Source organism: Mustelus asterias, chromosome 3 (assembly GCF_964213995.1).
Source record: "Mustelus asterias chromosome 3, sMusAst1.hap1.1, whole genome shotgun sequence".
NCBI lineage: Eukaryota > Metazoa > Chordata > Chondrichthyes > Carcharhiniformes > Triakidae > Mustelus > Mustelus asterias.
The window spans coordinates 64639542-64664983 of record NC_135803.1 but is presented as its reverse complement, the minus strand read 5'-3'; the positions used below and the strand labels follow the sequence as shown (position 1 = coordinate 64664983).

The 25442-nt window shown below is 43.0% G+C and overlaps 1 protein-coding gene across 1 annotated transcript; it reads right to left on the bottom strand.

The window, feature by feature from the left end:
- Nucleotides 1–14591: 14591 nt before the first annotated feature.
- On the bottom strand, nucleotides 14592–22666 carry LOC144484282 (uncharacterized). The gene is made up of 4 exons (XM_078202813.1): nucleotides 22532–22666; nucleotides 22154–22274; nucleotides 17162–17239; nucleotides 14592–15827 (listed from the first exon to the last, which is right to left on the bottom strand). Exons 1-4 carry the CDS (start codon nucleotides 22623–22625, stop codon nucleotides 15782–15784), a joined length of 339 nt encoding a protein of 112 aa, XP_078058939.1. The 5' UTR covers nucleotides 22626–22666; the 3' UTR covers nucleotides 14592–15781.
- Nucleotides 22667–25442: the final 2776 nt, after the last annotated feature.

Here is a 25442-nt window from a genome sequence, read left to right as displayed (position 1 = left end):
AACGTTCAGAGTGGAATGGACAAACCCGAATCCATTCCTTGCTCACTCCAAAAACAAAATTCAAATTCCAGTTGAATCGAATTCATGGTCCCCACCAGAGAGACAAACAAGTTCCAAACCGACACGATAAGGCATTGCACCCCATCTTGGGCTTGATCTGACATTTGATCTGAGCTAAACAGCTGAGAAGCTTTGGGTGAAAATGTGTAGAACCTTCAAACTTTCAACATTTCAACAATTTGCTTCTGCTGTCAGGACACAACTGATTGAACCAAGGGGAAAATTGTGTCATAATGAAGGATATACTCCCAATGTAAGGGCCTTAATTCACACAGAATAAACCTTAAAAAAATGGGCAAGGCATCCGGTGGGAAGGGCTGGGTGAAAGGGCCTGTTTACTTTCCTTGCTCACTTATACACTTGGTGACAAACAGGCGGTACAGCACAATGATACACCACACATTGGCAAGGTGAATTGGCTTTGAAAGGGTCTACTTACACTATTCTAACACTGTTCTTATTCCTGCACAACTAAAATCAGTCATCACCTTGTCAAATTTATGGGAATAAAATGATCTCTTTATAGGTCTCACATCTGAACTCTTATGAACATTATAGCTAGATTTCAACAAGTATCTCATTCTTCTGGCAGCATTCAGAGCGTTCATCTGTTTTTGAGTTCCACCACACCAGACTGAATGATATGGACTGCAGCACCCCCTGCCTGTCCTTCATATTAGTTCTGAAATAAATATCATTGTAAAAGGAAACAGCATTTTACCGATTGGAATGTACCTTGATAGATGCCAGGACAGGATCAGAGCTAAACAAATTTAATTTATTTATTTTGATTCTGATTTTATAATTTGCATTAAAATTAGTATATTGAAATTGTTTGTTTCACTGTTCCCTGACAGAAACCTTTAAGCAATAATTTTAAACGTTACGTAAAGTTCCAGAAAGGCAATTTTAGCAACAAAACATTAAAATTACAATTTGAGGGTGAAATAACGCTTTATGACGAAGAGCGTTAGGCCATCTTACAAGATTACTTTGTACTTCAAGACGATTTAATGTTTGTTTGATCAAACATCCATGATCTTCACAGGTGAGCCATTTATTGTGAACCTCTTAAGGTCTGGAAAAGCTGATGAATGGGTAGGAAAGCAGAGCCTTAAATCCATTCTCCTTGCAAATCATTAACCTCAAGTAGACATCTTGTGCACTGTGGTGCTTTAGCTCAGGAGATCACAGAGGGAAGTCAAATGGCATTGGTTTAAGTGTGAGCATTTGTGAAAGTATGCTTAAAATGTAATCTCTGCACTATATTCCTTTCCCCAATATCATAGGCTCAAAGCACTGAATGGATTATTCCTGTCCCTATGTTTTGTTTTATTCGTTCATGGGATGGAAGCGCTGCTGATAAAGCCAGCATTTGTTGTCCATTCCCAATTGCCCCTGAACTGAACATTTCAGAGGGCAGTTAAGGGTCATCCACCTTGCTGTGCATCTGAAGTTACTTGTAGGCCAGACCAGGTAACTTTCATGACGATGGATTATAATGCAAATTATTTATGAACTGATTGAACTTTTAAGTAAGACATGTGTTTTTAAAATGGACATACAAGCCAAAGATGACTGAGAATGTAAATTTTGAGAATGTAATTCAGTGGCTGTCTAGAAAATTCCTATCTGGATTGTACTCAGCTCCCAGAGAGACAATGGGATAGAATCATAGAATCTCTGCCGTGTAGAAGGAGGCCATTCCGCCCATCGAGTCTGCACCTACTCTCCGAAAGAGCATCTTATCCAGGCCCACTCTCTCGTCCTATTCCCATCACTCAGCACATTTACCATGGCTAATCCACCTAACCTACACATCTGTGGACACTAAGGAGGAATTGAGCATGGCCAATCCACCCAACCTGTACATCTTTGGAATATTGAATCCTTTTTAAACAGGGACATTTCAAAGGAAGAAGCAATGTAAAAACTGAACTGTAATCTGTGGTGATAATTGTGCTGATTATCATCTCAGCAGAAGCTACGACTATGCTTTGAGTTTACCAAATAAATTTGTGGTTTACCACTGCCTGCCAGACAAGGGGAGGTGATGGCCTAGTGATATTACTGCTGGACTATAATTCCAGAAACTCAGCTGAAGCTTTGGAAACCCGGGTTTGAATCTCACCATGGCAGATGATGGAATTTGAGTTTAATTTAAAAAATCTGGAATTAAGAATCTACTGTTGACCATAAAACCATTGCCAATTGTTGGAGAAACCTATCTGGTTCACTAATGTCCTTTATAGAAGGAAATCTGCAGTTCTTGGTCTGGTCTACATGTGACTCCAGAGCCACAGCAATGTGGTTGACTTTCAACTGCCCTCTGAATGGCTGAGCAAGCTAATCAGTTCAAGGGCAATTCGAGATGGGTAATAAATGCTGGCCTAGCCAGCGATGGCCATGTCCCATAAATAATTTTTAAAAACACAGGGCATTGGGATAAAAAAAATAGCTGCTGTACTGATCGGTGTGGACTGGTACAGGAGTGCCACATTGTGTGACACAGAAACAAGAATTCAGTCAGTCACCTGTGCAAAGGCAACTTGCAGGAAAAGATCTCTCTCTCTGCTGATGGAAGAAAGCTCAGCCACAAGCTGATGGAAAGTCAGCAAAGCCACAGTGGAAAAAGAAGCAGGACAAATCCTTTCAGCTAACCTGCAGAACTAGGAATCTCCAAACCAACTGCTCAAATGCGCTACTGGAATCACCCAGATAAATCGCTGTAATATTTCACCATTACTCATAAGACCATAAGACATAGGAGCAGAGTTAGGCCACTCAGCCCATCGAGTCTGCTCCGTCATTCAATCATGGCTGATTTTTTTCTCATCCCCATTCTCCTGCCTTTTCCCCATAACCCCTGAACCCCTTATTCATCAAAAACCTATCTATCTCTGTCTTAAAGGCACTCAGTGACCTGGCCTCCACAGCCTTCTGCGGCAAAGAGTTCCACAGATTAACCACTATTCTATCCCTCACAGTCAAGCCAAAAAATGACTTGTGTATCTTTTATAAACTTTTATTTTAGGACTCATTTCTCATTTCTAATCTGTGTATGTGTATTGCATTTTCGTATTTTCTTCTAATGTTTCAGTAAATTATAAACTCACTCTTTCTTCAACTGAAGAAAGGGTGGTTAAATTGGCTCCTTTTAAAACAGTTGGACTGGGTAAAGGTATCCAGAAGGGAAGTGATCATCTTCAAATTAACTTTGTTGCAACCAACCAAGAAAGTTGAATAAAGGGGAGCCAGTTCATAGATCTTCACCCGGGAGCATAACAATTTGGGTGTCCTATCCAGAAGGATAACAAATTGGGAACCATTCTGAGATAACTCCCACAGAGGGGGTGGAGTGGAACAAATTTGGAGACCTCACCGAGGGACCTGTTGCAACGAAGGATGGCAAATTTCCCTCCCAAAAGGGCATTAATGAACTTGATAGGTCCATATAACAATCAATGATGGTTTTATAGTCACCATTACTGAGATTAGGGCATGAATTCTCCAGTCCCATATGCCTCACTACTGCTGCCAGCAAAAGAGAATTTGGCGCTCAGCCAAATCTCCATTCACTGCAGTGGGACCGGAGAATCCCAACCGTGGGTGACGTCAGAGAGTTCCAGCCTAGAGGTGGAATTCTCCCATTCCCCCACCATCAGGCTTAATGGCTGTCGGGGAGGGAGAATGCAGCAGCAGGCAGAAAATCGTTTCTACATTGGTGTGAATTCCCCATGGGATCTTGTACTGGCGCTGGCCACTGTGGATCAGGAAACTCGCTGGTGGCAGGCATGAAACTGATTTGCATCTGCTAATAGGATGCAGATAAGGGCTTGACCAAAATCTTCCCCTCATGCTCAATTCTTCATGAGGCCAGTGGGAAAACACGCCAGTCCAGAACACATCTGGAACAACATAGTATTTAGAAGATGAGACTTACCTGTAGAATGCCTGGGGCTGCCTCCAGAGTTTGGGATGGAGGCCACCAGTGACCCTAGGCACCAGAACAATTGCTGAGAGGAGCACCTTTCAGGTGGATCTTCAGCTTCATTGTCATTGAGGAGGTTCATCTCCCAGCCTCAGAGTGTACTTGGATATCCACCTTCTTTCTTCAACAGTTGGTCAGTCACATTGGGTGCCTTTTAAATATGGCGCCCAGATATGATGGCGGGACATGCGCAATTAAACCCACCCCACCATGGAATGCAGCGCTAAACTCCTGGTTGCATAATTTATGAGATCAGAGTCAGAAGATATGGCGTGGTTTCCCATCAGCCTCCCCAGCAGAAAACACCCTCTGTCCCTATCCCCGCCACAGGACCTCGTCCCAGATGGGTGAATTCTGCCCTGGCTTTATATTTCAGATTTATTAATTGAATTTTGTCAATTTTCTAAGATTCATGAACAATTGCAATCAGGTCCCTCTGAATATCAACTTTCCCTAGTCTCTCATCATTGACAAAATATTTCCATCCAAAATGGATAACTTTATGCTTCCCCAAATTATATTCCATCTGCCATGATCTTGTCCTCTCGATTAACCCACCTATATCCCTTTGCAGCTTCTTTGTGTCCTCCTCACAGCTTCCTTTCCCAACTAGTTTTGAATTGTCAGCAAGCTTGTCTGCATTATACTCAGTCCCCTTAATTAAGCCATTAATAAAGATTGCAAATGGTTGAGGCCCAAGCACTGATCCTTGCCATACCTCATTAGTTACAGCCTGACAACCCAAAAAATGATTAATTTATTCGTATTGTTTTCTGTTGTGAACCAATCCTCAATCTATGCGAATATATTACTCCAAATCCCATGGGCCCTAACTTTGTATGATAGCCTCTGTGTGGCCCCTTATGGAATGAGTTTGAAAAATCCAGTTACATTACAATCCCTGGTTCACCCTTATCTACACTGTTACCACTTCAAAAAGTTCTAATTGATTTATCAAACAAGATTTTCCTTTCATAAATCTCAGTTGACTCAGCATAATCCTACTATGATTCTCTAAGTGCTCTGTTATCGTGTCATTAATAAATTATTCTGGCAATGATACAATTAGCAACAAATCTAAATTAAGGTGCATCCACAGTATGTTGCTTCTAAATTAAGGCGGCACAAAATAATTACCCAAAAGAATATTATAACATATGATGAAAAGGCTAGTCAAGGTTTTAGAATACTAATTCTAATAATCAAAGAAACATGGTTTTCATGGGTAGAATTTCAGGAGCCCTTGCCAGTGGGTGTGCAGGTGGCAGGGCCGATAAAATTCCATGTGTCCCGCCTGCCCTCACCCCAATTGAGGACCTTAAATGGACAAGTAATGGAGATTGGAAGACTGCAGCTCCAACAACACTCAATAAACAGTATAGTGGCTCAATGATTAGCACTGCTGCCTCACAGCATCAGGGATCCAGGTTTGATTCCAGCCTTGGGTGACTGTCTGTGTAGAGTTTGCACATGCTCCCCGTGTCTGCGTGGGTTTCCCCCGGGTGCTCTGGTTTCCTCCCACAGCCCAAAGATGTGTAGGCTAGGTGGATTAGCCATGTTAAATGTGTGGGGTTATGAGGATAGGGCAGGAGAGTGGGCTTTGGGTAGAATGCTGTTTTGGCGAGTCAGTGAAGACTCATTGGGCAGAATGGCTTCTTTCTGCATTGTAGGGATTCTATGGATTCTATAGATTCTAAGAATCTTGACATTATCTAAGTCAAAACAGCTCACCTGATTGGCACCCTATCCACCATTGTAAACATTTCCTCTCTCCACGACTGATGCACAGTGGCAGCAGTGTGTATCATCTAGAAGATGGACTGCAGGAATTCACCAAGGCTCTTTCATCAGCACCTTCCAAATCTGCAGCATCTATTACCTCGAAGGACAAGGGCAGTAGAACCTGCCACTTGCAGGTTCCCTCCAAGCCACACACCATCCTGATTTGGAACCATTGCATTCCCTTCACTGTCACTGAGTCAAAATCCTGGCAGACCTTCCCCAAGGGTTTACCTATCCCACATGGCTTTTAGCAGTTCAAGAAAGCGGTGAACCATGACATTCACAATGGCAATTAGGGATGGACAATAAATGCTGGCCTAGCCAGTGATGCACACATCCTGCAGAAGAATTAAAAGAAATCTAAGGGTTGTTTACTGCCTGGCCTCAATTTTAAGATTGATGGGAGGAGATCAAAGACAGAGGAGAAGGCTGGCAGATTACCTGTTCCTGGTCCTGAGACTCTTGACATTTTGAATCTGGGAACAAGATGCAGTCCCATCAGTGGCCACCACTCACAGTGGCACTGCTGAGTCTAGAAAGTTTCTGGCCAATCAGATTGACTAGCAGCTCTCAGCGGCGGGACTTTCTCCTGAGTGAGGAGCAGAAGTTGTGCCTCTGGCCAATTCATGTGTTCTACGAATGTTAAATGGTTGGGAGGGGAATGTTAAATAAGGGGGATGAGGGGGGGTGGTGGTTGCTGATATCATGGGGGATGCTTTCCTTGCCAACGTTTTTGGTTGTGGAATGGGATCTGAAAAATGTTGCCCCTTATATTTACAGCACGACAACTTATTAAATATTCCGAGAAACCAAATAATTGGGGAGAAATCGGATTTATTTCCCTTGAGTTCTGAGTTGGTTGATCTGATTCAAATTGAGAAAGATGACTATCTCGTGCGTGTATATGTTTATCTCTTTTTGAGGTTATGCACTCCATGCAAGGTGTGGGTGTAATTGAGCTTGGTTGCTGAGCTTCATCGAAGATGATCCAGCAATTTTGCAGTTATGTTTTGTTTGTAGATAATACATCGATTAATGATCCAGACCTTCATATCTCGCTATCTCGCCATAAATGAAATATACAAGTCATTGAGGTGAGTGCCTCAATGTATTGCTGATTCTTATCTCATTTCATTGTGAGGGAGTCCACAGTTCAAACTTATCAATTCTCTTGAGGCTTATTCTCCAATTGATCATTCCTAGCAATGTTTTCTCTTCCCACTCCCACACCATCACCTCAAAACACCCATGAGGATCCATCCTTGACTTCCTGCTCTCCCTCATCTAAATCTTCAATATGCAGGTGGACTGGGAAAATCGGGCAGGTAGTGGATCACAAGAAAAGGAATTTGTGGAACGTCTAAGAGATGTTTTTTTAGAGCAGCTTGTGACAGAGCCTGCTAGGGAACAAGCTATTTTGGATTTGGTGATGTGTAATGAGGCAGCCTTGATTAGGGAACTTAAGGTGAATACAGCTCCTTAGGGAGCAGTGACCACAATATGATAGAATTTATCCTGCAGTTTGAGAGGGAGAAGCTGGAGTCAGATGTAACGGTATTACAATTAAGTAAAGGTAACTACAAAGACAGTAACTACACAGTACAGCACAGTACAGGCTCTTCGGCCCATGACCTTTTCCGAAACCAAGATCAAGCTATCCCACTCCCTATCATTCTAGTGTGCTCCATGTGCCTATCCAATAACCACTTTGAAAGTTCCTAAAGTGTCCGACTTCACTATCACAGCAGGCAGGCCATTCCACACCCCAACCACTCTCTGAGTAAAGAACCTACCTCGTACATCCCTCCTATATCTTCCACCATGAACCTTATAGTTATGCCCCCTAGTAACAGCTACATCCACCTGAGAAAATAGTCTCTGAACGTCCACTCTATCTATCCCCCTCATCATCTTATAAACCTCTATTAAGTCACCTCTCAACCTCCTCCGCTCTAAAGAGGAAAGCTCTAGCTCCCTCAACCTTTCCTCATAAGACCTACCCTCCAAACCAGGCAGCATCCTGGTAAATCTCCTTTGCACTCTTTCCAGTGCTTCCACATCCTTCTTATAGTGAGGTGACCAGGACTGCACACAATATTCCAAATGTGGTCTCGCCAAGGTCCTGTACAGTTGCAGCATAACCCCATGGCTCTTAAACTCAAACCCCCGTTAATAAACACTAACACACTATAGGCCTTCTTCACGGCTCTATCCACTTGAGTGGCAACCTTCAGAGATCTGTGGATATGAACCCCAAGATCTCTCTGTTCCTCCACATTCCTCAGAACCCTACCTTTGACCCTGTAATCTGCATTCAAAATTGTCCTCCCAAAATGAATCACCTCGCACTTATCAGGGTTAAACTCCATCTGCCATTTTTCGGCCCAGCTCTGCATCCTACCAATGTCTCTTTGCAGCCTACAACAGCCCTCCACCTCATCCACTACTCTACCAATCTTGGTGTCATCCGCAAATTTATTGATCCACCCTTCAGCCCCCTCCTCCAAGCCATTTATAAAAATCACACATAGCAGAGGACCCAGCACTGATCCCTGTGGTACACTGCTAGTAACTGGTCTCCAGTCTGAAAATTTTCCATCCACCACCACAACTTTTCACATGAGGGAGGAGTTGGTCAGAGTTGATTGGAAAGGGAGCCTAGCAGGGAAGACAGTTGAACAGCAATGGCAGCGATTTTTGAGAGTTATTCGGGAGGCACAACAGAAATTCATCCCAAGAAGGAGAAAACATGCTGAGGGGAGGACGAGGCATCCATGGCTGACGAGAGAAGTCAAGGACAGCATAAAAGCAAAAGAAAAAGCATACAAAGTGGCAAGGATTATTGGGAAGCCAGAGCATTGGGAAGCCTTTAAAAGCAAGCAGAGGACAACTAAAAAAGCAATAAGAGGGGGGAGAAGATGAAATATGAGTGTAAGCTAGCTAGTAATATAAAAGAAGATAGGAAGAGTTTTTTCAATATATAAAAGGTAAGAGAGAGGCAAAAATAGTCATTGGACCACTGGAAAATTAGGCTGGAGAAGTAATAATAGGAAACAAAGAATGGCAGAGGAACTGAATAGTTACTTTGCATCAGTCTTCACAGTGGAAGACACCAGTAGGATGCCAGAGCTCCAGGAGAATCAGGGGGCAAAGGTGAGAGCAGTGGCCATCACTAAGGAGAAGGTTCTGGGGAAACTGAAAGGTCTGAAGGTGGATAAATCACCAGGACCAGATGGACTGCACTCCAGGGTTCTAAAAGAGATAGCTGAGGAAATTGTGGAGGGATTGATGATGATCTTTCAGGAATCACTGGAGTCAGGGAGGGTACCAGAGGACTGGAAAGTAGCGAATGTAACACCGCTATTTAAGAAGGGAGGGAGGCAGCAGACGGGAAATTATAGGCTGGTTAGCCTGACTTCGGTCATTGGCAAGATTTTAGAGTCCATTATTAAAGATGAGATCGCATAGTACTTGGAAATGTATGATAAAGTAGGACTGAGTCAGCACGGCTTTGTCAAGGGGAGGTCATGTCTGACAAATCTGTTAGAGTTCTTTGAGGAGGTAACAAGGAAGTTAGATAAAGGAGAGCCAGTGGATGTGATTTATTTAGATTTCCAGAAGGCCTTTGGCAAGGTGCCACATAGGAAACTGTTAAATAAGTTAAGTGCCCATAGTGTTATGGGTAAGATCCTGGCATGGATAGAGGATTGGTTGACTGGCAGAATTCAGAGAGTGGGGATAAAGGGGTCTTTCTCAGGATGGCAGCCGGTGACTAGTTGTGTGCCTCAGGGGTCAGTGCGATGACCACAACTTTTCACAATATACATTAACGATTTGGAGGAAGGAACTGAAGGCACTGTTGCTAAGTTTACAGATGATACAAAGGTATGTAGAGGGACAGGTAGTATTGAGGAAGCAGGGGGGGCTGCAAAAAGAACTTGGACAGGTTAGGAGAGTGGGTAAAGAAATAGCAGATGGAATACAATGTGGAAAAGTGTGAGGTTATGCGCTTTGGAAGGAGGAATGGAGTTGGATATTTTCTAAATGGGAAAATGCTTTGGAAATCAGAAACACAAAGGGATTTGGGAGTCATTGTTCAAAATTCTCTTAAGGTTAACGTGCAGGTTCAGTCGGCAGTTAGGAAGGCAAATGCAATGTTAGCATTCATGTCGAGAGGGCTGGAATACAAGAGCAGGAATGTACTTCTGAGGCTGTTTAGGGCTCTGGTCAGACCCCATTTGGAGTATTGTGAGCAGTTTTGTGCCCCATATCTAAGGAAGGATGTGCTGGCCTTGGAAATGATTCAGAGGAGGTTCACAAGAATGATCCTTGGGATGAAGAGCTTGTCGTATGAGAAATGGTTGAGGACTCTGGGTCTGTACTTGTTGGAGTTTAGAAAGATGAGGGGGGATCTTATTGAAACTTATAGGATACTGCGAGGCCTGGATAGAGTGGATGTAGAGAGGATGTTTCCACTCGTAGGAAAAACTAAAACCAGAGGACACAACTTCAGGCTGAAGGGACGATCCTTTAAAACAGAGATGAGGAGAAATTTCTTCAGCCAGAGAGTGGTGAATCTGTGGAACTCTTTGCTGCAGAAGGCTGTAGAGGCCAGGTCATTGAGTGTCTTTAAGACAGAGATAGATAGGTTCTAGATTAATAAGGGGATCAGGGGTTATGGGGAAAAGGCAGGAGAATAGGGATGAGAAAAATATCAGCCATGATTGAATGGCGGAGCAGACTCGATGGGCCGAGTGGCCTAATTCTGCTCCTATGCCTTATGGTCTTATGATCTTATCCTTTCCCCTGGCAACATCATCTAAAGAGATGGGTCAGCTTCTAATGGACTCTTGACACCACCCAGCTCTACCCCTCCGTTACCTCTCCCAATCTCTCCACTGTCTCTTCATTGTTAAGGCTATTTATCTGACATTCACTCTTGGGATGAGCCACAATGTTCTCCAGTTCTCCAGTTAAATATTGGGAAGATTGAGTGTATCCTCTTTGAGACTGGCCACAAATTCTGTACTCTCACCACCACCTCCATCCCAAAACCTGACTCCTGTCTCAGTACCAAATGTTCACATCTTCAGCCTCTTCCATCCCTATCCTGTCTCAAGTAAGCCCGCTTCATCATCATCATCTTACACACCCACCCCCAGCCCTCCTCCTTGACAGACAGTGTGAACAATCTGAACTGGACGATCCTGCCACTGGCCAATGGCAGGCAACCTCCGCCACCTTAAAGCATGCCACAGGGGAGCGGAAAATCCCACCCCATGTGTTTAGTTCCCTGATTTTGTGGAAAATTTACAGACTCAAGGTATATTACTGACATACCCAAAATGGGATTATGCATCTTGACACAGTTGGGGTCTTGTCATTTAGTTTGTCTCTGCTAAACTAATTATGTAACTGGCTCTCTGTTGGACAACAAACAACTTACAAATGTTCTCTACCAATAAGTAATGCCAGCCAAATTGTTGCTGTGTTCGTTAGTTTGCAAAAGCTTGATTCTTCATTACCACACATTAAACTTCAAAATTACTTCCATTTTGTAGAAATCTGGGATGTCCTAATGTCACCATATAAAAGCAAGTCGCATTGATTATTTTTCTTGCCATAAATAATAATACTGGAGTTACATGATTGCAAATGTTCCTACAATAACAGAATTAAGCTCTAAATAGCAGCAGTATCTCAAATCAGAAACTTTGCTAATTCGGGATTGAGCAACATCCTTTCTGGACTGTACTTTTTATTATTTTCACTTTATTCATCATTCCTTAAAAGTTTCAAGAAATGGTTTTGCTGATGATAACTGCAGGAAAATGTTTATCAAATGTATGTGTTTTAAAGTTGTGGTCAGTGTTGTTTGACTTGTTGTTTTGACGAAGGTGGGGCTAGGATCTCAATCAGAAGGAGTACAAGGACAGGTCAACAGTGCCCCACAGTTGATCTTGCTGAGCTGGGACTCCCAGACATCTTGGAGATTTTGTTTCCTTTCTTGAGGGTTTTCCAGCCGTTTCTTTAAGTTCTTTCAGGATGGCTTGTTAAGATGCTTAAAACTCAGAAATACTTGACTGAGCCTGTAAAACACTGTGGCTTCAACGAAAACACATTGAGGTGAGCGAGTTGCAAATGGACACAGGGACAAGACTTGAGCAGGGTTGACCCTGTGATGCAGATCAGTCCTATTAGTTTCATTATTGTTCCACTAGTCTCACAGCGAGAAAATAAGGACAGCAATGTTGAATTTGGACTCCACTGTTCAACAAATGGATGCACTGAAATGTCTGCCTTTAGAGCAACTTGGTATTGTGGTTTCTGGTTATTTCCTCACAACATGATACTTCCTCTTTGGTTGGTTCAGAGATGTCTTCACTAACAGTCTGATAAATTATATTTCTTCAAGTTTTTAGGGCTGCACTTTGTTTTAAAATGGTTCAGCTGCTTAGGTGATGATTCTAGGTTAGTCCTCCCTCCTGTGTTATGGGGAGAGAGGCAAATCTGGTGACTCTTTTTTAAGCACTCAGGGGATGTCGGGATCACTGGTTGGGCCAGCATTTATCGCCCATTAACTGAGTGACATGATAGGCCAGGGTTTTTCAAAGTGGGGGTCGTGACCCGTGTGTGGGTCAATGGGTGACCTTTTCAAGACATGGGGAGATGCATGAAATGTCGCATGATGTGTTCAAAACATCATGAGTTATGTTCAAAACATTGTTAGATACTTTGTGATCCTGTTTAAAAGAAAAGTGGGAAGTTCTGTTTATCGTGTACATATTGTAGAAGGTGATATGACAATGAAGATTTCTTGACTCAGACAATGATATAGCTAGCATGAGGAGGAAAAGTTTTGCATTGCCTGGTACAATTCAACTTATGTGCACTTTATGAAAGGAAAAGGTAAGAAGTTATGTTTCTAAATGTACAGTAAATTCCGTTCAGATTATGTCTGTAGCAGTAGGACTACAGTTTGCCTGGTCAGTGGGTCGGGAGGGGTGGCCATTTTGTAAAACTGTGTCACTGGGAAAAAAAATTGAAAACCAAGGTGAAAGGCCATTTCAGAACCAACCACAATCCTGTGGATCTGGAGTCACATGTAGGTCAGACCAGATAAAGATAGCAGATTTATTTCTCCACACTGGGCATTGATGAACCAGATGGGTTTTTACAATCAATGCTTTGAGGTTCTCATTACATTTTTATTGGGTTCAGATTTTACCATCTGTTTTGGTGGGATTTGAACCCTGGTCCCCAGAGCATTACCCTGGGTCTTACTAGGTTACTAGTTCAGTGACAGTAGCACTAGCCCATTGCTTCCCCACAGGTGAGGCATAGCTCAAATGTGGCTTCTGGCATCTCAGGCAGAAGTAGAAGATCAAAAGATTCAATTGGCCAAGGGATCCCATCAGTCTAAAGGATAAAGATGGCAAGTAGACCAAGAACATTTTATAAGATTTAGTACAAAGTAAAATTGAACCAAATCTGCATGGGTCTTCACATTAAAAAATATTTATTTTACTTTGATTACGTTGCGATGATAGAATATTGTCAAGGTGCAGATTGCAACACGAGAGTTTCTTTGCAAGGGGAGCTACTTTCATTTCCTTTACACCACTTTCTGTCAAGATTTTGCAAATGTATGTCATATGTACTCTGGGGTTAAAATTGTGATTGCTCCTGAATTAGGCATGGGGATTGCAATGTACATTTAACCTGTTCTCCTTCAAAGTATTGGGGGCAGTGTGCAAACTGTCTGCTGCCTGCTAGTTATGATGGCACTGGCATCAGCCTGGTGCTAAACATGTTGCTGAGTGGTTAACCTCAGCAAAGGGCCCAGTTGGCACCACTTAATGCTCACCTGCTAAATAAAACCAGCCCTCATCTCTTAAAGACAAAGTGCATTCAGGCTGCTGCAGATGCTAAAACAGTTTAGAGCAAAAAAGACTTGGTGGGATTTAAAAGCAGCAGAGATGACACAATAAGCCAGAGGGGTTGGCCCAAAGTTTTTGGAGGCCATGTTGAAAATCTTGCCGCAGGATGTTGACTAGTGGTCAAAGGTTTTCTTCCCTCAGGTGAGGCATGGAGGTCATCCAGACCAGGGAAGAGTTGAGAAGGTAGTGGGGGCTGGTACCTATGGTAGTCAGTTCTACAGTGTGCCCAAGGACCTGGATGCTTTGCCATTTTACAAATTCGAACAAGCAGCCGAGGTCAGTGAATGCATCCACTCATGTCATATCGTACCAGCTTCACCAATAGCATTACCATTTGCTTTGACTTAGGTGCAGGTCGGAGGAATGTTCTTTAAGGATCTGAAGTGAGTAAGGCCCCCTGCTGGAACCACTCCTCCTGCTCCCACTGCCTCTTTGCTGCTTCTACTCTATTTTGTTCTGATGGTGCTCTCCCATGGGGATTGAAACCATACCCCCCCATGACTTGGAGCAAGTGTTGTGCTCATTGTCTTTCCAGTAGCCCTCCCACTGTCCAACACCCATCACCAACACCCACTCCCCCACAGACTTTTCCAACTTTTCCAAAGATTCAAACATCCACGACTTCCAAAAATTCAATAAAAGCCAGGTGCAAATTGAATGATGATGCATTTTAAAAGTGCTGGCATATTTGAGGGAGAGTGTGTTAACAAGAACAGTGAGCCCAGAAATGGCAAATTTGATGTTAGGGAGAAAGTATAGCTATTCAACTACAGTGTACTTCATTCTCTCACTCTTGAGCAAACCAGACAGAGTCTCTGGAGTTTCAGGCAAAGCCTTTATTGTGAACTATAGTACAAGCAAGTCTCAGTGCTGTAAATATTGGTACACCAGGAAAAAACCCTGAATTAAGAATCATTCAAACAATCATAGTTAAGATCTAGTTAAAAGAAATTAGCATATACCAATCAAAAGATATACATCAAAACATGAGTTATCGATATCCACTCAAAACTATCAATTAGCTTTAAATCATGCCTAAAGTGCAAATGCAATTGACCAATTACAACATGTGCATGTCCACTTGATTATAGTATCCAATCAGAGTAAAGGTTCATACATGCTATCCAGTCTGATTTACTGCAGCTATAATTTGTCATCAACATGACAACTTGTGTCTGACTTGTGGATATCAATTATCTTCCCATGTCCAAGATGAATTGACGAATTTTCACAAGCTAGGGAGGTTCGATAGACAAACAGACCCTTACGTTCAAGCTGTAAACAGTGTTGCCTCCCAATGTTATCTTTAGACTACTTGGTTGTCAGAACAGCCCCACATTGCTTTTACGGACCTTGAGATCTAACACCTGTGAAGTCCTGCCTGGGAACTAGCCCCTAGCTGATTATTCCCCTTAGAGTGCCTTCTTGCAGTTAATAGCTTGCCTCTCATAGACTGAACTGAAGATTTTCAAACCCATTTAGTAAATAGTGAAATAATAAACATATACTAAGGTGAGTGCCTGATGGAGGAGCAGCGCTCCGAAAGCTCGTGATACCAAATAAACCTGTTGGATTTTAACCTGGTGTTGTGAGACTTCTTACAGTGATCGTCTATATTGTCACAGTTGTCCAAAAACCTCCATTCTCGCTTATGGCTGGGATTCTCTGGTGCCACTGAAAGTGAATGGAGTTTTGGCTGGAACGCCAAATTCTCCATTCTCACTAGCAGTGGGGCGGGCACAGATGAGTTCGGAGAATCCAGCCCAACGATTATTTGCAGTCAAACTTTCTATTTTAAAATAACTTCCATTTAAATGTTATTTGTGGGTATTTTTAATACCTATATGTATATTTTATATGAAGACTGGTTAACATTGCAACATATGTTATAGCAATCTGTTGATTTCAGTATAAGCAATGGCATTTCAAAGATGAAGCAAAAATGATTATAAAACAGAGCGATCATTCTCATTAAAACTTTGCCAGCCTCTTCACTTTTCTTCATTCTTCAGTGAAGAAATTCAATTAAACTCTGAGGCAGGCGAGCAGCAGACCTGGTTATATAAAGAATAAAATGTTTAGACTGATGCAGTTAAGGTCCAATTAAAGCATTTCAGATTCTGTGGCATTCTTAGGTTCTATCCATTGGGGCAGAAACAGCAACATCGTCAGGGAGCTATGGTACTGTTGCATTACTGTATACAGGGATGGGAGGCAGAGCTTCAACATGTACTTCCACACACTTGGAATTTAATCCAGGCGATGGATCCTTGTACACCGGCTGAAGAGCTGGCAAGAGCTCTCTAGTGTCCCCCCCCCCACCATCCCACTTAGGGAATGTCTGCCCTATTAAATGCCAATCAGGCATTTTTGTGGCCAGAAGCAGATCTTCCCCAGGATCAAGGACCCAAGGGGCGGAAATCCTGCTCCCATAAAGCTGCCATCCAATCAGAAGCTGGCAACTCTACATTTCTGTCAGTGCCACTGGCCCCAGGGCACGATCTTACCACCCATTCACGCCACACTCTCACTGCAGCGAGGTCAGAGAATTTGGCGGCCAGCCAAATCTCTGTTCATTGAGATGGGGTGGGAAAATCCCACTGGCGTGAACAGTGGTAGGATTCTGGCCCCAGAATCAGAGAGGCCATAGGTCACAGGTGTGTGATTGGATGTGGTTGGTGGCTCAGGGAGTGAGAGTGGTTGAAAGAAAGGGCAGGGGATGGCTCTCAGCAGACCCTCCCATTTCTGATGCCAGGGCCTCAACCAGGCAGTGAGTACCTGACAAGAAGGGATCCCCTGTGAACCCAAGCATTTTGGGCTCCGCACGTAGCAACTGCCCTTCCCACCGTTGGTTGAACACCAGAAGACATGTGATGAGGCCCGTAAATGAGCAACAATTGCCCTCTTAAGGGCTTCAATTGATTCTGGGGCAGTTAGGCTGTCCACAAGCCTTTGCACACTGGGCTTTATCGGGCAGAGGTAGGAGCCTGGTGGAGTCCTCACCCTGCACCCTCTGGTTCAATTGAATGACGCCCCCTCCCCCAACCTTCAAACTCTCCTTGGGGGAAGGCATTAAGTTGTTCCACCCAATAAAGGTCAGTGCACTGGAATTGGTTCCAATGACAGGAGAGGCAGTGCTTTTCAATGGATTTGGCATTAAAAGAGGAACTGCTTTAACACGACCATTTCAGAATTAAATAGATTGGGCGTTGATTTCTTAGAATTTGCATTTATTAAGCAAAGCAAATGTAGATCATAGCTTGGAAGTGATCCAGTTAGTCATTAATCACATCTAATTGCAGCTTCCCTGCTGCCTTTGCCATTCAGTGGCTGTAGCTCTTGCGCTAATGGCAGATATGCCAGCATTAAGCAATCATGTCCTACTTACAGCAGCTTTTTGATCTTCTTTGGCACCCACCGTGCTTTAGGATGAGTACAAAGTGGTCCCTTCTCTTTGGTGTACAATCTAAAGGAGAAGATAAATCATTAGTGGAGTCAGACACTTTAGGAACATTTAAGCGGTTATTGGATAGGCACATGGAGCACATCAGGATGATAGGGAGTGGGATAGCTTGATCTTGGTTTCAGATAAAGCTCGGCACAACATCGTGGGCCGAAGGGCCTGTTCTATGCTGTACTGTTCTATGTTCTATGTTCTATGACCATTTGCTTCACAGGCAAGAGACCAGAAGTAGGGTGAGATTCCCAATTACGAAAAAACATGAAACCTTCTTGCCAAATGACTTTGATGCAACATTCCCCAAAACAATCCAGAATAATACATTTCAAATAGTTTCCAAAGGGACTCCCTGTAATCCTATTTTGTTAAACCATCTTTGTCAGTTACACTATTTTTTATTGTTCCTCAGCTTTGTCTGTCATGGTCGCAGGATCTTTGACAGGCTGCAGTCAAGCCTGGTTTCTAATCACACGCAGTTTTCCTATTTTCGAGTGGATCAAGTAGCAATTTATCGCCTTGTAGTCTCTTCCCAGGCTGAGGTTATGAGATTACCATTTGAGGCTGGTCTGTGAATATTACCTTCTCACGATTTTCAGAAAGTTTATAGATTTCCTCTGGTGTTTATGATACGTCATCTGTCATTTTGCATTTCAGTTTGATAGAAGGGCTATTGACTTGAAACATTACCTCTGTTTCTCTCTACACAGAGGTTATCTGAGCTATTGAATGTTTCCAGCATTTTCTGTTTTTAATTCAGTCCAGTGAGTCTCTTTCATCATTCAGTTAGACAATTGTTAATCTATGTCTTAACTCTATCTAACTGCTTTGGATAACCATTATCTTGCAATTGAGTCTGTGTCTATATATGCCCTGTTTGTGAACCCAACTCTCCACTCACCTGATGAAGCAGCAGTGCTCTGAAAGCTCATGATACTAAATAAACCTATTGGATTTTAACCCGGTTCTTACTGTGCCCATCCCAGTCTAACGCCGGTATCTCCACATCTTGGATAAAAAGGCTTCAGGCTCAGCTCCATGGAATGAGCGCCTAATCTGGGTTGATCTCAGGGAGGGAAGGAGATTCTCCTGATGCTCTGACCATAGTTTATTCCTTGCCCAACACGATAAAATAAATTAAATGTTATTCACCTCCTTTCCTGATTTTTTTGGGAGTTTATTGTTTGCAATGGGAAAAAAAGCTTAGTGACTGATGGGTATTTCTATGACTGGTAGGCTGTTTCCAGAAGGTTCTGCAGGGTTCAGTACTATAGGTCCCTTGCTTTCTGAGGTAGATATCAAGGATTTGGACTTGAATGTAGGGACAATGATTAAGAAGTTTGCGGATGATGCAAACATTGGCTGAGTGTTTAGGAATAATGAAGAAAGCTGTGGACTGCAGGAAGATGTCAATAGACTCATTAAATAGGCAGCAGAGTGAAAAATGGAATTTAATCTAAAGATTATGAGATAATACATTTGGAGAAAGCTGGACAAAGGAATAGACAATAAATGGTAAGAGAGTGAAAAGTGTGGAGGAACTGAGGGATCTTGGAGAGCATGTCCATAGATTCCTGAGGATGTCTGGACAGGTAGATAATGTAGTTAAATAGGTGAGATACTTGCTTTTATAAGTTAAGGCTTGGATTTAAGAGCTCGGAGGTTATACTGGAACCGTATAAGATACTAGTTAGGCCACAGCTGGAGTGCTGTAGGCCTGCAGTTCTTGTCACTGCATTATAGGGAAGATGTAATTGCATTGGAGATGCTACAAAGGAGATTTATGAGGATTTTAAAAAATTCTTTCACAGGGAATGTGAACACCGTTGGCTAGGCCAGCATTTATTGCCCATCCTTTATTGTCCAGAGAAGGTGGTGGTGACCTGCCTTATTGAACCACTGCAGTCCATGTGGTGTAGGTACACTCATAGTGATGTTAGGATGGGAGTTCCAAGATGTTGCCCTGGATATTGCCTGGATTGGACAATTTTAGCGCGAATAGGTCAAGATTATTTTCTTTGGAACAGTGGAGGCTGAGGGGAGATCTAATTGAAATGTATAAAGGTGTGAGGGTTGTACAAAGCACAAGGAATATTACAGCATAGGAACAAGCCCTTCGGCCCTCCACGCCTGCACCGATATGCCTTCGGAGCATGTACAGCGTACAGGAGGGATACCCGTGCGCCACACACATCACGGCGGCAGATCTATCTATCTATCTATGTATGTATCTATGTATGTATCTATGTATGTATCTATGTATGTATGTATGTATCTATCTATCTATCTATCTATCTATCTATCTATCTATCTATCTATCTATCTATCTATCTATCTTTCTTTCTTTCTCTCTCTGTGTTTCTCTCTCAGAACTTAATTCAGCGATTTAAATCTACTAACTATGTGACATCCACCCTAAATCAATATTACCTTTTGAAAATTATTTGTTCCCCTTATCCATTAGCTCCTAAAGGCAATGACTTGTTCTGTTTTGCGTGATACTTTGTTTTTTGCATTAATGATAGCCTCTATTAGTTTCCCTGAGGAACCAGACTTCATGTTCCACATTGCACTGAAATTGTCGGTAGACTATTCCACTATGGGGGTATCGTTGCTGAGCCCAAATCTGTTTAAGTTAAATTTATTTATTAGTCTCACAAGTAGGCTTACATTAACACTGCAATGAAGTTACTGTGAAAATCCCCGAGTCGCCACACTCTGGCACCTGTTCAGATACACTGAGGGAGAATTTAGTATGGCCAATGCATCTAACCAGCACGTCTTTCAGATTGTGGGAGCAAAGCGGAGCACCCGGAGGAAACCCATGCAGATACGGGGAGAATGTGCAGACTCCATTCAGATAGTGACCCAAGCCAAAAACTGAACCCAGATCGATGGTGCTGTGAGGCAGCAGTGCTAACCACTGTGCCACCGTGCCACCCCAATGTTTTTTCACCCAATGTCATGAAAGAAGCCATGCAGTATCACCAGAGATTGAAGTACAGCGACTTCATTCTCCAAACCTCTATCCACAGCAGCCCTAAGTCAGATCAAAGAAATCTGTATTGGTAGAGGTCTATCGAGCTGAGTACCGTACCAGTCTCTGATTTCTTCACTGAGCTAACAAGAGATCTAAGGTCATCTTGCCAGTTCAAAAGAGAAATTAAAAGCCAAGATCTCAATAATAATAAGAATAGAATAAAAGCTCTTTATATTTCAGTTCTGGCAGGACTTGCAGATAGTGAGGAACATTGTCAGAGGCTACAGAAGGATATAGATAGGCTGGAAATTTGGGCAAGGAAATGGCAGATGGAGTTCAATCCTGATAAATGCGAAGTGATGCATTTTGGTGGGAATAATGTAGGGAGGAGCTACACGATAAATGGAAGAACCATAAAGGGTGTAGAGACGCAGAGGGACCTGGGTGTGCAAGTCCACAGATCTTTGAAGGTGACGTCACAGGTGGAGAAGGTGGTGAAGAAGGCATATGGCATGCTTGCCTTTATAGGACGGGGCATAGAGTATAAAAGTTGGGGTCTGATGTTGCAGATGTATAGAACGTTGGTTCGGCCGCATTTGGAATACTGCGTCCAGTTCTGGTCGCCACACTACCAGAAGGACGTGGAGGCTTTGGAGAGAGTACAGAGGAGGTTTACCAGGATGTTGCCTGGTATGGAGGGGCTTGGTTATGAGGAGAGATTGGGGAAACTGGGGTTGTTCTCCTTGGAAAGACGGAGGATGAGGGGAGACTTAATAGAGGTGTATAAAATTATGAAAGGCATAGATAGGGTGAACGGTGGGAAGCTTTTCCCCGGGTCGGTGGTGACGTTCACGAGGGGTCATAGGTTCAAGGTGAAGGGGGGGAGGTTTAACACAGATATCAGAAGGACATATTTCACACAGAGGGTCGTGGGGGCCTGGAATGGGTTGCCGGGCAAGGTGGTGGAGGCGGACACACTGGGAACGTTTAAGACTTATCTAGACAGCTATATGAACGGAGTGGGAATGGAGGGATACAAAAGAGTGGTCTAGTTTGGACCAGGGAGCGGCGCGGGCTAATTGTTCCTGGTTTCTCGTTTCAAGGCTTCATTCTATGATCATCTTGCTGGTGCCAGTACAGAGTGAGACTGCGGATAGTTGGGAACCTGTCTCGGGGGCAGGGAATTCATATGGTGTTCGTGGAAGTGGAAATGACTAGGGTTGGGAAGCATTTTGTGATCAGGGCCATTGTGATCTCCTGGACTCGTTTCGATCGCCTCAGGGGGTCGGAGAGGAATTTCCCAGATTTTTTTTCCCCATATTGGCCCTGGGGTTTTTCACTCTGGGTTTTCGCCTCTCCCTGGAGATCACATGGTCTGGAATGGGGGGGTGGGGGTAAGTTAATAGGTTGTAATGAACAAAGCATCGTAGCTGTGAGGGACAGCTCGGTGGATAGGATATGGGTATGTAGATAGGCTGGAAAATTGGGCGGGGATCCTGGATTCAGGATTCAATCCTGGACCGGGGAGCGGCGCGGGCTTGGAGGGCCGAAGGGCCTGTTCCTGTGCTGTATTGTTCTTTGTTCTTTGTTCTGCAAACTTGTTCAATCAGTAATACAGAAATCAAATGGTGGCTTTCGCTTACAGCCTATTTGCTACTTAAAATAAAGCAGGAATTCAACTTAGAGACTTGAGTGCTTGTTATAAGTTATTCAAGCATAGTCGATTCAGTTTATAATGTTATTAGTATCACTCAATTAAAGTTCTGCTTTCCTCCCTTTAGCCGACTATGTGCAATCCAGTTTACTATAGAAGTCTTTTGGCACCTGCCCATTAGCCTTCACTAACTTGATGAAGAATGTTTGCTTTTTTCCTCAGAGATTCATTTTCCACAACTGAAATAAACAGCATTTTATCGGACAACAATTTACCCGATTGTACCTACATAATAGCTTTAACACAAGGCTTCATCTCATGCTGAATCCTGTATCGTTTGATGTCAAAACTGAAGTTCTTCCGGGAAACAGACTCACAGCACTTGAGCCGAACCGTACCTGGCCGCAGATCTGAAAAGTAAAACGGTAGACTAGGATCAACACATCTTCAAGATAAAGTGCAAACACCTTTTCAAACTTTCATTCTTATTCGGCAACATGCTTCTCTCAAAAAATGAATTGAATTGATTTATCATTGTCACATACATTAGGATACAGTGAAAAGTACTGTTTCTTGAAGCTATTGGTAAATCGTTGCTTTCCCAAACTAAGTTTTTAAAATGGCAAAGTAAACATGTTAACCACAATTCAATTTTTAACCAACTTACACGACCCAGCAGTCAAAGTAATGAAGCCAAGCATCATCAAGGAGAGAATAAGATGAGGAGGTCCCCTATTTAACAACTGCTGCATCTTAAACATCCAGATGTTCCTGATCTGTTAGCTGTGAGCACAAATGAGTCTTATAGGCTGTAAAATGTCACATAAAAAAAAACGTCATCCCCTGTCCATTCCTGAATATAGTATCAGAAACTACGCAAAGGAAATAAGACACCAGTGTCCAGTGTCATAACCGCGTGCTTATTTTTGTTTATGGTTTAGTAAATTGATTTGTGGAAGTTTGGGGGCAGACTTTATCTGAGGTGTGAGTTCCTTCAAAATATTTAATAAAATTGCAGTAGAGAGACTGTTTTACATCCTTGCTAAGATGATTCATTAATTCCATTCCTTCTAAGTCCGTGAAGTTCTCGAGCTATTTTAAGGACCCACTTGTGGTGACTGGTTCTTTCATGGTTTGTATTTAAGTATAGCACTAACAAAAGCTGTTGATGCTCCACCAAACTATTTGATTTAAATATGACACTAAGAACAACTTATATTTATCTGGCACATTATAAACGTCCTAAGGTACTTCACTAGAGCATTATGAAACAAAGCAAAACTGAGGAGGTCAAGCATCCACACCAACCCATGAGTGTCACTGGCGAGTGACCAAACAAAATGGAGAAGGCCCATTTGGGAAAGCATCAAACAGATTAACAGTCTTTATTGGGAACAAGCAGAGGCAAAGTCAAGGCATCACAGAGAGCACACAAACCTCAAAACAAACTAAAGTTTATTTATTAGTCACAAGTAAGGCTTACATACACTGCAATGAAATTACTGCGAAATTCCTCTCGTCGCCACATTCCAGCACCTGTTCAGGTCAATGCACCTAACCAGCACATCTTTCAGAATATGGGAGGAAACCAGAGCACCCGGAGAAAACCCGCACAGACACAGGGAGAACGTGTAAACTCCACACCGACAGTGATTCAAGCCAGGAATCAAGCCCAGGTCCCTGGCTAGGAAGCAGCAGTGCTAACCACTGTACAACAGTGCTGCCTGACTTGTCAAGCTGCGTTAGGCATGGGTTAACAGACCTTCCAACTAAGCCCTAATTTGATGTCAATTATTCAATAGAAGTCACTGATATATAAAGGGCCATAGGTTGCACTGTTTGTTATAGAACATAGAACATAGAACAGTAGAGCACAGAACAGGCCCTTCGGCCCACGATGTTGTGCCAAGCTTTATCTGAAACCAAGATCAAGCTATACCAGTCCCTATCATCCTGGTGTGCTCCATGTGCCTATCCAATAACCGCTTAAATGTTCCTAAAGTGTCTGACTCCATTATCACTGCAGGCAGTCCATTCCACACCCCAACCATCTCTGCATAAAGAACCTACCTCTGATATCCTTCCTATATCTCCCACCATGAACCCTATAGTTATGCCCCCTTGTAATAGCTCCATCCACCCGAGGAAATAGTCTTTGAACGTTCACTCTATCTATCCCCTTCATCATTTTATAAACCTCTATTAAGTCTCCCCTCAGCCTTCTCCGCTCCAGAGAGAACAGCCCTAGCTCCCTCAACCTTTCCTCATAAGACCTACCCTCCAAACCAGGCAGCATCCTGGTAAATCTCCTCTGCACTCTTTCCAGCGCTTTCACATCCTTCTTATAGTGAGGTGACCAGAACTGCACACAATATTCCAAATGTGGTCTCACCAAGGTCCTGTACAGTTGCAGCATAACCCCATGGCTCTTAAACTCCAACCCCCTGTTAATAAAAGCTAACACACTATAGGCCTTCTTCACAGCTCTATCCACTTGAGTGGCAACCTTTAGAGATCTGTGGATATGGACCCCAAGATCTCTCTGTTCCTCCACAGTCTTCAGAACCCTACCTTTGACCCTGTAATCCACATTTAAATTAGTCCTACCAAAATGAATCACCTCACATTTATCAGGGTTAAACTCCATTTGCCATTTTTCAGCCCAGCTTTGCATCCTATCAATGTCTCTTTGCAGCCTACAACAGCCCTCCACCTCATCCACTACTCCACCAATCTTGGTGTCATCAGCAAATTTACTGATCCACCCTTCAGCCCCCTCCTCTAAGTCATTAATAAAAATCACAAAGAGCAGAGAACCAAGCACTGAAGCCTTGTTGGTGGAGAATTGGGTGTAGAGTTGAATCGAAGAAATAAAGGTATGTTATGAAGAAGCAGAACTTGTGCCTCCTTTACTCAACAGCAACCGAGAGGCTGAAACAAGCTGGAGCGCAAGAAAGTCATCCTTGATCCCAAAGGGACAGCCTGAGAAAGAAAGAGGAAAGATAAAACAAAATGTGACACCACAATAAGTTTGGTCACAGAGTTGGTTGCTTTTAAGGAGTGTTTTAAGTATCACTGACAAAAGAGACATGTTGAAGCTTTTCATCCTGCACTCATCAGGACACTTGGCAAGAATACCCTTTATACTTGTATTCTTGTGAAATGTCCTGATAAGTGAAAACCAAAAAGTTTCAAGCTTTCTCTTTTTTCAGCAATGCTTGAGTGTCATAAAGATGAAAAGTGAGGTAGAGAGAAAGAGATAAAAGCATAAAAGCAAAGCTCTGATGAAAGGTCGTCCTGACTCGAAACGTTAGTTCTGTTCCACAGATGCTGTCAGACCTGCTGAGATTTTCCAGCATTTTCTGTTTTGGTGGTAGAGAGACAGAGAGTTATGGGGAAGGTATTCAAGAACTTGGTCATAGGAAACTGAAGGCACACCTACCACTGGTAGAGTGAATAAAATCAGGGGTTTTTAAAAAATTATTTCCTGGGATGGAAGCGTTGCTAGCAAGGTCAGCATTTGTTGCCCATCCCTAATTGTCCTTGAACTGAGTAGGCATTTCAAAGGGCAGTCACGA

What these genes read in the sequence shown, in the direction of transcription:
- LOC144484282 (XM_078202813.1), bottom strand. Translation starts at nt 22,625, where the DNA reads ATGTTTAAGATGCAGCAGTTGTTAAATAGGGGACCTCCTCATCTTATT. An exon ending in TACTTTGACTGCTGGGTCGT is followed by an intron (nt 22,275 to 22,531) that starts GTAAGTTGGTTA and finishes TTTACTTTTCAG; the next exon opens with ATCTGCGGCCAGGTACGGTT. An exon ending in CCTTGTGTTAAAGCTATTAT is followed by an intron (nt 17,240 to 22,153) that starts GTAGGTACAATC and finishes CTTCTCCTTTAG; the next exon opens with ATTGTACACCAAAGAGAAGG.